Source organism: Pempheris klunzingeri, chromosome 19 (genome assembly GCF_042242105.1).
Source record: "Pempheris klunzingeri isolate RE-2024b chromosome 19, fPemKlu1.hap1, whole genome shotgun sequence".
Lineage (NCBI taxonomy): Eukaryota > Metazoa > Chordata > Actinopteri > Acropomatiformes > Pempheridae > Pempheris > Pempheris klunzingeri.
Genome location: NC_092030.1, coordinates 593,367 through 605,160, shown reverse-complemented (window position 1 = coordinate 605,160; position 11,794 = coordinate 593,367). Strand labels below are relative to the sequence as shown.

General features: G+C 50.1%; 2 protein-coding genes across 2 annotated transcripts in view; one reads left to right on the top strand and one right to left on the bottom strand.

The window, feature by feature from the left end:
* Positions 1 to 657: 657 nt before the first annotated feature.
* ccdc80l2 (coiled-coil domain containing 80 like 2) lies at positions 658 to 9,005 on the bottom strand. Its single transcript, XM_070850994.1, has 15 exons — positions 8,941 to 9,005; positions 7,906 to 7,962; positions 5,897 to 5,949; positions 5,412 to 5,783; positions 5,234 to 5,322; positions 4,974 to 5,147; positions 4,740 to 4,891; positions 4,338 to 4,643; positions 3,932 to 4,172; positions 3,304 to 3,460; positions 2,130 to 2,266; positions 1,744 to 1,895; positions 1,362 to 1,465; positions 1,085 to 1,165; positions 658 to 983 (listed from the first exon to the last, which is right to left on the bottom strand). The coding sequence occupies exons 1-15, from the start codon at positions 9,003 to 9,005 to the stop codon at positions 658 to 660; spliced, it is 2,466 nt and encodes an 821-aa protein (XP_070707095.1).
* The window catches only part of nnt (nicotinamide nucleotide transhydrogenase), a 26,177-nt gene continuing 23,245 nt past the window's right edge, over positions 8,863 to 11,794 (top strand). Inside the window, exons 1-2 of the mRNA XM_070849975.1 lie at positions 8,863 to 8,916; positions 10,540 to 10,753. Coding sequence (XP_070706076.1) covers positions 10,600 to 10,753 — 154 coding nt within the window. The 5' untranslated portion in view covers positions 8,863 to 8,916; positions 10,540 to 10,599. The remainder of the gene's footprint in view (positions 8,917 to 10,539; positions 10,754 to 11,794) is intronic.

Genomic DNA, 11,794 nt, shown 5'->3' with positions numbered 1-11,794 from the left:
TGTTAGATATTTCCAGCGCTGCCACATCATGACTGTTCAGTATTTACTGGTAAAGTAAAGTGATGTGGTTCACTTTCTCAACAAGTGAAAACCTTTTCCAAAGCACTGTTATAAAAGAAGGTCCTGAGGCCTCGCTGGCTCTTTGTTGTTCTGACCCTGAGCTTACTGACGACTGCAGCTCTTTAAAAAACAGATGTGTGGCTCACAGTTGTGGAAAAGAACATTTGTTTCCTTTAAATCCAGTTTAGATTTCAGCATCACAACATTTGGAGCTGTCCGTTTGTACACTTTACACCGTGATTCTGGAAGAGACGGGACAGAAGTGTTGCCAAAAAGAACAATGTGCTCGGCCTCGGATGGACTTTCTTCCTCTTTCTGTAATCAGCAGATAATAACAGAGCAGCAACCTTTGTGAAAATACAGCTGCAGGTCGCACACATGCTTTCATTACGACCGTCCTGAATTAAAGCAGTCCAGCAGTTTTCAGATTTATTACTGGCAAACATGAAATATTCAGCTTATTATCGTGGTGTCTAACAGACGCATCATCTGCTATGTGGAATTTAAAATGGAGTCTTTTCAGTCCTGCAGAGGCTTTTGAGGTATTTGTTCCACCCATGTCACGGCAGCTCTTCTTCACTCCTCCCTCCATCTGCCTCATCGATGCTCTGAGTGGTGGTACCCTGCGCCGTCTCCATCGTATCCTCCATAATGCCCCCCCTCGCTGCCTCCTCTCCCTCTGTCCTCTGGGCACTGGATCCCCAGTCTCCTCTGCAGCTTCTCCTCCTCCAGGCGAAGCTCCATGGAGTCCACCAGGTCGTAGATGTTATCCAGGGACCACATGGGGGAGGGGAACCACGCCTTCACGTCGCCGTCCTTCCCCACCACCAGCATGCTGAAATAGTCCTTGCTGATCTTCAGCTGCTCCCTCAGATTGTTGGCGGCGTCACGGGATAACGGCTCCACTTCAGTCTGACTGCGGCCTGAAGCAGTTAAGAGAACACTTTCAGCCTTTAATGTCAACTCATTGGACACGTCTCCACATATTCACAGCTCACAGGCTGCTGGACTGAACGCCGCTCACCGTTTAGAGGAAACAGCTCAACACTTCCTGACGCCTTGTCTCCAGTTCCTGTCAGCTTCAACATGGCAAAGTGGCGAGTGCCTGAAGAAAGATTATTATAATATGAATAAGAGAGAACGAAGTTAAGAGAAAACATTCATGTACATGCAGGAGCTTTTTATTTCACTCCTAAAACCTGAGGGTCAGTGGGAAAACAGAGACAGACAGCTGATGTATTGTTGAGCAGGTGTGTGTGTGTGTGTGTGTGTGTGTGTGTGTGTGTGTGTGTGTTAATCACCCAGGTGACACTCCTGTCCACCGAGAGCAGAGAGCTGCTGCTGGAGGGAGTAGTCGTCCTCAGAGGGGGCAGAGACGAGCAGCAGCCTCCTCTTAGACATGAACCTAAAGACCGTCAGTTTGAATGTTGAGTCAGACTCAGACTTTGTGTTCAGCTGTGATGTGCTGAGACACATTTAGCATCAAACTGGGAATCAAACAGAGATAAATAAAAGCTAAACCATTAGCCAGTAGTTCTAAGCATCTACCCCATAATCCAGAGACAACGAGGACATGTGGAGCTCATAACAGGAGGATGTTAGATAAGGACACCCCCAGCGAGGAAACTCTTTTACATGATGTGCGGTGTCTCTATCAGGTGATGAAGAGCAGCGGTCGTCTACCTGAGCAGTGAGTTCTCAGCTCCGGACTGATGTGTGTCCTTGGAGCAGGCTGGAGGACTCTTCCTCTCCTCCTCTCTCTCTGAGCGCCTGGAGGGGAAGCTGTCGATGAACTCTAGCAGGGCAGAGCTCGACGGAGGAGCCTCAAAGACTCTCTGAGGGACAGAAGGAAACAAGTCTGGTCAAGTCAAGTGTATTTGTGCTCCTTAAACATTAGAAAACCCATCTGTGTGGATCAGGTCATTATTTGTCTGTGTGACTCCTGGACTTTGACAGACGAGGTGGATCTGGTTCTCGTCTCTCTGAGCAGCTGTGAACCCGCCTGAGGGGTAAAAAACAAGCCTGCACACAAAAACAAAAGAGAGACGGTGCAGAGGAGCCGCTCTTACGCTGGGCTGGATGTCGTAATCTGAGACGGTCATGGAGAAGAGGTCGGGGGACGACAAGCCGAGCTCTGCTCTCAGCAGGGAGATCAGGCCTGAATCTGAGGAGCGGCCTGACTGGTCGCTGAGGGGGGGCTCCGACTCTGAAACACACACACGTGAATACAACATATGAATGGATGTGTGTGAACAGACACCACGACATTAACTATGACCCAAACTAGTGAGGATGTGACAGTAGTCTCTGCACGGCAGAGCTGACCGTGCAGGAGTTTGCTGTCTCAGTGTTGGTCAGCAGCCACAGTGACACAGTGAATATTCACTGGCTGTATGTAAAAATCACAGAGTCACTTCCTGGTAACCTGCAGCATGTTACACACTGATCAACAAACAACACAAAGACCGTCTAGTTCAGAAGAACCAGGCAGAGACAGAGTCAGGCTTTAATCAAAGGCCAGACGTCTCCAGGACAGCTGATGACGTTCTGAGTCAGAAGAAGCTGAAGTGAAACACGTTAAATAATGAACACTGTGACACAGCAGGCAGAGTGGGTCCGTCTGCCATGAACTTTGGTGCAGACATTCATGCTCCCCTCAGGATGAGCTGAAAGGACTTTCCCTGCACTGTGCACCAAATACCCACCAGACATTCTCCTCAGGCACAGCTGCAGTTTGTGTTTACTGCCATTAGCTGTTGTTAGCATGCTAGCAGGCTAAACGAGGACGTGGTTTTAGAGGAAAAGCCCACAGCGCTGCCAGCACGGCTGCACACTCTCCTTTTCCATTTCCAACAGCTGCTGCTCAGCTGCTGGCTCTCTGGTCCTGGAAGTCAGAATTGCCCACTGCACTTAAACACACCACGGCACAATGTTGGCCACAGAAGCACCCGGCAGTCTGCAGCACAACTGTTCTTTAAATAAATGGAAGTAAACAGGACGAAGGATGAAAAACACCAGTGTGATCTTTGGTACGACTAATGTGAGAGAGAAGGAATTCACTGTTTGAGGCTGCTGCAGCTCACAGAGAAGGAAACGGCTGCAGCTCAGACTGTGGAGGCACCATATCTGCCTTTGGTCACGGCTCAGGATATTCTGACATCTGTGAAAAATTAAAAGATAATATCTCCCATTGTTGGATCACACGTAGAAACACACACACACACACACACACACACTTCCTACCGAGCTGGAGGTGCTGCAGCGTGAGCGTGGCGCCACTTCCTTCGCCCACAACGGTCACCACGGTGACCTTCCTGATAGCGAGGTCACAGCGATGCTTGTCGTTCTCCTCTCTCTGCTGAACGTACAGCGCTGTGTCTGTGCTCGGTGTGGAGATCAGCTGGAGGGAGGGAGTGACAGGAAGCTCATCAGGATGCTGCTGGACGCCAGACAGACAGACAGACAGACAGACAGGCAGGCAGACAGACAGACAGACAGACAGACAGACAGACAGGCAGACAGACACACAGACAGACAGGCAGACAGACACACAGACAGACACACAGACACACAGACAGACAGACAGGCAGACAGACAGGCAGACAGACAGACACACAGACACACAGACAGACAGACAGGCAGACAGACAGGCAGACAGACAGACACACAGACAGACACACAGACAGACAGACAGGCAGACAGACAGGCAGACACACAGACACACAGACAGACAGACAGACAGGCAGACAGACAGGCAGACAGACAGACAGACACACAGACAGACACACAGACACACAGACAGACAGACAGGCAGACAGACAGGCAGACAGACAGACAGACAGACAGACAGACAGACAGACAGAGTTCTCACCATTAACCTTCTCGTCCCCTTTAAACTGTCCACAAACTCCTTCATGGCGGCTCTCTCCTTCTCACCGGCCTCCCTGTGGGACTTCTTCCCTCGTCCTTTGCCCTTCTTCCCTTTCTTCCCTTTGCCCTTCTTCCTCGAGCTCTGCTTGTCTTGTGCCCCATCCTTTGCATTGAGCTCTTTTTTCTCCTCGCTGTTTTTCCCTCCGGGTCTTTTCTTCCCCTCCTCCACATCGGGGTCAGGCCTGCAGGGCGATACAGAAAAATGACTTTGATGTTGATCCAGCAGTGAAAAAATCACCTCCATGTGTTGGACAGAGACGTGACAAACAGCGAGGTCTCAGTCAAATCAATCATCCACGCTCTGACGTCTGGTTTAAACAGACTGACGCTACACGTGAACACGCCACCTGTCTTTCTTTGCTTCCTCGCTGCTCTCTGACACCGACGGAGGGCCGTGCACCCCCTCCTGTCCGTTAGAGGAGGCCCGACCGGCGCCGCTCCAGTCCTTCCCCCTGGTGGAGCCCTCGGCCGGCACCTTACGGATGACAAACCTCGACCGTCCACTCAGGATGTCCTGGATCTTACTCCTCAGGGCAGCTTTTCTTTGTGATGCCACAACCGAAGTCAGGTTCCCCTGCCTGTGAGGGCTCAGCACCATCTTCTTCTTCATCTTCTTCCTCGTCACCACAACCTTCTTTTTAACGGTTTTACACCTGAGTAAAAAAACACATCCAACAGCTTGTGTTAGTCTGAGAGGACTCGTGAACCCTGCTGTGAACACAGTGACCGACACGGTGATGTAACGGAACCTCAGGCCGGATCCTTTCCTGGTCATCTTCTCCAGCTTCCTCATGGGGAACTGATCAATGAGCTCCAAAATGGCCTCGATGCGGACCGGGTAGGGGAAGCGCTCACTGACCCGCAGGTTCTTCTTCAGAACCAGCATGCTGAACCCTTGTTCCTGGAACAGAGCTACAAGCTGAGCAGAGGTTCCCACAAACAGACGTTAGCTGAGCGTGTCCTGCTGGGAGGTGAGGTGTTACCTGGCTGTTCAGCTCCAGGTAGTGCAGCAGTTTGCTCACTGTGTCGGGGTCCAGGCTCTCCACCGTGGCGTCTCCTTGGAAAGTTGTTTTCTGGATTCGACCCTCCATCATGGCGTTCTGGATGATGGTGATGATGAAGGTGTCTCTTTCTGCCAGACGGCAGTTCAGCCCCTTCTGAGCGAGACGCAGAAACAAATCACACAATCAGACAGAGAGGAGGAGGATCTGAGCGGAAGTCTGCTGTAACGTCAGGACACTACCTGCTCCGTGTCCTCCAGCTGTTTCTCCATCATACGAAGGTAGTGGTCACTGTGTGACGGGGCCGTTATCACCCACAGTCGCTTCTTACCTGGGGGAGAGAAGGGAGGTGTGGGAGCTGTAGTACTGTACAGGTAGACGGAGAAACAACACATCAGCTGATCGCTCCATTTCTCTTGCCTGCAAACTCAGCCAGGAAATCCAGCTCTGGAGCCAGGCTCGATGACGGCCCCCCCCCCTCTCTGTCGTCTCCACGCTCTTCATCTATGTCCAAGCCCAACCCCTGCTCCATTCCCGGAGGGAGGTCTGAGTAGTCTCCCCAGTCCCTCACATTGGGGTCCAGCTCGTCCTTGGGCTTGCTGTGACCGACGCTCGGCCAGGCGGTGAGCAGGCGGGGGCAGCTGAGGCTCCACAGGGCAGCAGACAGCAGCAGAGGCCAGTGGGGGTCACACACACGAACCATCCTGACCGACGCCGTGAGCGGTTTGATGATGAGCTGCTCCTCCGGTGGGTCTCTGCAGCGCTGCACGGTCCCAGGCAGCAGCAGTGCATCTGAAACAGACAAGATGGAGTCAGCAGCAGTTGGAGGAATCTTTGAGAAGCTCCAGACGGCTGAAGTGTCCTTAAAACACAGGTGGACAGAGAAGATGTTTAACCTTCCTCACCCACAGAGCGACTGACGAGGACGCTCTCCTCTTCCTCACACTGACTCTCACTCCTGGTTCACGTTACACCCCAGGCTGGTTAACAGGAAACTCCTGCAAGTCTCTGACTTCAAAGCCTTTCCTCCCTCCCTCCCTCCCTCCCTCCCTCCCTCTCACTCTCTCTCTCTCTCACATGCTGTTTGGTGTCCGTTTTCAGTAGAAAAAGAATCAATTCAATTCATTTTCAGCGCAGCAGGCTTCACCGGCAGGACATTTAACATGTCGTCAAAATACAAACAAGGAGAAAGACGCCAAGAAATGAAGTGAACAAGGGATGAAGTGAACAAAGGATGAAGTGAACAAAGGATGAAGTGAACAAAGGATGAAGTGAACAAAGGATGAAGTGAACAAAGGATGAAGTGAACAAAGGATGAAGTGAACAAAGGATGAAGTGAACGGAAACAGTCTGATAAGTTTGTTATTAATAGATGACGAAGTAGACAAGAGGAGTAATCAAGGTGTCATCTGCACAAACATCAGAGTGAATGCAGGAGCCACTGTGTCTCTGATCAGGAGCCTGAATCCTGCTGGGGGGGGGCGTTCCTTGCGAGGGTCAGTAAAATGTCACATGACCTGCGTTATTCCACCTGGTGAAGGCTGATTATATTCGACAGGTTTGGTTTTAACATCAGAGGGGGGCACTGACCTGACTGATGTTCACAAAGCTGGACGTCAGAGACAGAGAACTTCAGCTCAGAGACGTTTGTTCTACAGGACTTCAGGCTCCAGGTGAAGCCGCCATAAATAACCCAGACGGCCTAGAAGAGTTCACACCAGGTCAAAGCTGTGAAGCTGAGGTGAACGTGCCCACAGGCCAGTTAACCCTGAAGACTTTCAGCCGTCCCTCCCACCGCTGCCTGATCACTGCTCCTCCAACTCAAATCACATCAAACTAAAGCCTGGACTCATCATCTATATGATTGAACTGTCCCTTTAAACAGCCCAGATCAGACCACAGAGCTGTGACTGTAAATGTGACCACCTTTAATCTAATTAGTGTATTCATGGAAATCATTCTGGTCCAGATCCGTGTCAGTGGACTCCTGAACTCTTAAACAGTTCATGTTCAGCAGAAAATACAATTATCACAAATTAAACAAAAGTTAACTCAGATGAAAAAAGTCAAACGGAAGAATTTCAGAGCGCAAACATGAAGCAAAGCCAAAACTATGTGAAGTTAACAGCAGTGTTTAAGTGGCTTCTAATAAACTTCACATGTCTTTCTTCTTTCTGATCCTGTTGTTTATTCCTGGTGAACGTGAGGCCTCACTTTGAATGAGCCTTCGTGGTTTTAGAATAAGTTCTACCTTTTACACACAGGTATCTACTGGACAGAGCGAAGTCAACTCACAGTTGTAACATCAGTGTGGAAGCAGAAGAACTGAAGAGAGAAAAGACGTGCAGGCAAAGTCAGCGCAATTAGAAGAGCTGTTTTTAGGGTGAAACGCTGAAATGAGAACCAGGCGTAGAAACAATGCATTCCACTGTGAGCCGGCTAACTGGAACCAGATGACCAGTGAGAGAGGCACAGAGTGTGTGTGTGTCCTGCACACCGTCCACATGTAGACCGTCCTGCAGGTTAAAGGTGCGCTGATAGTTGTGGCACCTCTGAGCTGCACGAGTGTCAACACAGTTTATGTCTCCCCCCCCCCATCAGGTCTCCACCTGCATTAAAAACACATGCAGCTCTTCCCTCACAGGCACAACATGTAGGAGCAGGCGTGTGCAGTCTGACACAGTCAGTGTGTGAGCTGCTGTGTCATCCAGGTGTGAAGGAGGCGGTTAGATGATGATGATGATGATGATGATGATGGTTTTAATCCGTTGATCCTTTGATTTAAAATGTCGCTGCATGTATGAAATAATCCGTCCAGACGTCCTGTGAGCCCACATCTGATCATCTGTTCATCATAAATCACCTCCAGCAACCTCTCACTGATTTACAGCCTCCTCCAGTGGCCTCAGCTCACTGTCCAGACCACAACTCATCTAAGAAACACTGGACCTCATCCACTCCATCGTCGTCCCTCCAGACGAGAACAGGAGCAGAGACACTCATCAACACTCAGTTCATATCAACAACACCCAGGAGAGAAGCATCCACCTAATTCAGGTACAATATGATCTGTAGTTTGTAACACAAACCTATTTTCTGTTCTGTTCATTCAGATATCAACCAGCTGAACCAAAGGAGCCTCGCAGCAGAGGACGGACGGACGGACACGACCTCCAGCTGCTCCTGAACAGGTTAGAAATGACACGTGATATATGACATTATACACACGGGACAGTTCATGCTGCTCCACATGATGTACATCCAGCCTGTGACTGATCAGGTGACCTGCTGCACACCTGACGGTGAAATCACACATTAAATAAAGTATGTAAAGTGTTTTAAATACTAAAATACAAATTACATCTCACATAGATAGACAGACAGACAGACAGACAGACAGACAGACAGACAGACAGATAGATAGATAGATAGATAGATAGATAGATAGATAAATAGATAGATGTATAGACAGATAGATATTGATCAGACAGCGCCCCTCAGTGGAGACACACAGAGGTACATCCTCAGTGAGAGTCGCCATCTGTGATAAATCAGAGGTCACGTGAAAGATGTGAATCCGCTGTGTGTTTCTGCCTCTGCTTCCAGACCAGAGGACATTAGACAGGTGAGTGTTAGTGGAGGACAGGTGACCGGAAGTGATGGATGATGTGCACATGAGATTAACATGACCTGCAGCTGCCTGTGACCTGTGTGTGTGTGTGTGTGTGTGTGTGTGTGTGTGTGTGTGTGTGTGTGTGTGTGTGTGTGTGTGTGTGTGTCCCAGCTCATCTGAAACGCCCCCCCCCCCCCCCCCCCCCTGCTGCTCCCTCACGGTCCAATAACATCCCGGAGCTCCGCCGCTCCGGACACCTTCCGGGTCGGCACTCAGTCGGCCTGCTGCACCGATCCGGGACTGTCTGCTAAGGTCAGTGGAGTGAGCTGCTGCTACCGTCTGCTGGTGTGTCTGCGGGTCTCTGGGGGTCTCTGATTGTCTCCACTCTCACTTTCCGCCATGCACGCGTGTCCGTGAGCCTTTCCGACGCCTTCGTGCGCGGGACAGATGTGTTTTAGCCGCCTGCTAGCGCGCACAGGCTAGCTCATGTTAGCTCCCACCCCCCCGCTCCGGCTCTGCGGAGACAAAAACACCGAGGGGGTGTCTAATCCTGCGGCTGTGTGACTCGGGGACGCCCCGCTCCGAGCCCCGGGCCTCAGCAGCACCGTTAATCCGCCTCTGATGCGCTGTTTTCTGGGTCATAACGGCGCCGTTAGCCGGAGCTTCATGAGGGGCGTTCAGGTCCTGACCCGGGTCTAACCCGCCTGAGTCCGGACGGGACGGACTGCCGCCTCTAATGTGACCCCTGTCCGTGCTGAGCTGGGTTTGGGGACTAAAGCTGCACGGACAGCGACATGTTAGCACGGCTCGGCTTGATTCAGGATTTAATACCTCCATGGTGACGTGGAGTTTCATTTTTTCAGACATTAACAAGTGGCCGTGAAGGCAGCACTAGATCAGCTGTAGCTCCATTAAATAAAGAATCAATGAATGAATCAATGAATGAATGAATATGATGTGAAGGCTGAACATTTATTTATTTATCATTATGTTCTGTGTTCTCCCCCCTCTGACGTATGTATGTATGTAATGTATGATATTGATTAGATGTAATGGCATATTGATCATTGCTCTCCACTATTTAAAGTCAAATAGGTCAGTTCATCAGACAGAACTGGGACACTGTGGCTCCTCACACACGACTCCAAGACGCCTTTTTATTTTGCTTTTGTGCTCATTTGTACTGAGGAGAACGCTTATTTTCATTATCGGCTATTTTCAACGACAGTCAACTGATTCTTCAGTCACTTTAATGTCAGAAAATCATGAAAAATGACCAAAACCCAAATATTTTTGCTTTACAAGGATCTAAAAAAGAGAGAAGCAGCACGTTCTCATATTAGAGAAGCTGGAATCTGCATGTTTGTTTGTAAAGGACTGAAATAGTTCCCCAGAGTGACTGTTGGTAGGTGTTCTGGTGATCTACGGTCACTAATGACCTGTTGACTAAATGGTCTCAGTGCTCAGTGGAGTTTGTTACCAGTCCGCTCCAGTTTAAAGGCTCCGGCACCGGCCGGGCCGCCCCAGTCCGTCCCAGTTCCATTATCTCCCTCAAAGCAAACACTCTGCCGCTCAGCTGTCTGTCAGCAGGCTGCACGTTAAAGACGCGGCCGTCCTTGATTTCCATTAATACCCAGACGAGAGGTTTGAACCTGAAAAGGGACGGATTCATGCCGTGGCTCCAACAGGTTGGTTAGGAAGGTGTTTCTCCTGAAGGTGACCTGCTCAGGTGTGTCTGAGTGTGTCTGCTGTCCCAGAGGACACTGTTTGGATGTGAGTGTGTGGGACTGAGTTAAAGCTGAAGACACTGACGATCTTATTCTCCACGTCTCTTTCCGTTTGTCCTCTTTACCCATAACCCCCCTCCCCTCTGGGTGTGCTGGTGCCCTTATCTCTCTCCCCTTCTGTCTCTCTCCCTCTCTCTCTCTCCCCCAGGAGGGGTGCCGTCTGTCCTGTTGAGCTCCTCCTGGTGTGTGTGTGTCGGGTGTGTGCGCCATGGCGAGCCTCCTACGTGTCGTGGCGGCGAGCTGCTCGGCCCCCGTGTTCAGCAGCGTTTCCTGTGTGAAGCTGCAGAGCAGCCGTGCTATCAAGCCTTCATGCCTTCGCTTCTTCAGGACGCATCAAGCCCTCGGACGCTGTGCCAGTCCAGGTAACACACACACACACACACACACACACAGTAATCTACAGAAGTCATTTAGTGCAAACGTTTGGTTGTCAAAAGGTCGGTGATTAAACATCAGTACAGTTAAGAGAACACATGAATACTAAGGTTTGAAGGCGTAAAAACCAAATGTTGGTGTGAATATAAAGTAGTACTGAGGTCACATGACCTACGCCGACAACAACATGTGTTAATGTACAACACACACACACACACAGCGTAGAGGTCGTGATGGTCACACACTGTGTCACAGGAGTATTTAAATCATGAGGACATGAAGCTGCTGCAGACGTCCTGATTCTGATGTGTAGTCTTTTAATGACATCCTGAGCTGGTAAAGTGTGTCAGTGAAGAACAGAATGAGTTTAAGTGTGATCTGGTCTTTTTAAAGGCTGCTGAGGCATCAGATGATATATTAACTCTTTGTGCTACAGTCTGTTCAAACATTCGCTCCACAGCTGCAAAGGGACACGAAAGGGAAAGACCGCTGCTGTATTAGTCAATAGATCAATAAGCCTCTGAGATGTGTTTTACATCAGTGCACCGTCACTGTTGGTCAGACAGAACAGGCTTTCTGGGAAAAGAGGAAGGTCGTCTGTCGGTGCCTACATGTAAAAGACTTGTGACCCGGCTGTCGAGGTTTATAGACACGTTTAACTTCTGCCACCTGTAGCTGCCACGTTCCCTCTCGTGTGCTCGTGTGTCAGGTGCAGGTGGGAACGGACAGACGTTCGCACGGCCGTGACAACTGTTCACACAGACAGAGGATCATTTTAGCCCATGCAGCAGTGTTTGAGTTTATTCTAGAGGTCAGTGCTTCTACCTGCACTCACTTTCAGTCCCAAGGTTATATTTAGGACACTGCAGCCTGCAGGCATTATTCTGTGTGTGTGTGTGTGTGTGTGTGTGTGGCTGTGTGTGTGTGGCTGTGTGTGTGTGGGTGGGTGTGTGTGTGTGTGTGTGTGTGTTGGGCTCATGACTGTGTCTCTGCCTGTGACCTGGTTCATGGTGACAGAGGTTGACATT

Bases quoted from the DNA above. Each gene is read 5' to 3' on its own strand.
- ccdc80l2 (XM_070850994.1), bottom strand. From the start codon at position 9,005: ATGGCGGAAAGTGAGAGTGGAGACAATCAGAGACCCCCAGAGACCCGC. The intron at 2,267-3,303 runs GTAGGAAGTGTG...TGTGTGTTTCAG, and splicing joins GCTGCAGCACCTCCAGCTCG to AGTCGGAGCCCCCCCTCAGC. The intron at 984-1,084 runs GTGAGCGGCGTT...TAACTGCTTCAG, and splicing joins TGAGCTGTTTCCTCTAAACG to GCCGCAGTCAGACTGAAGTG.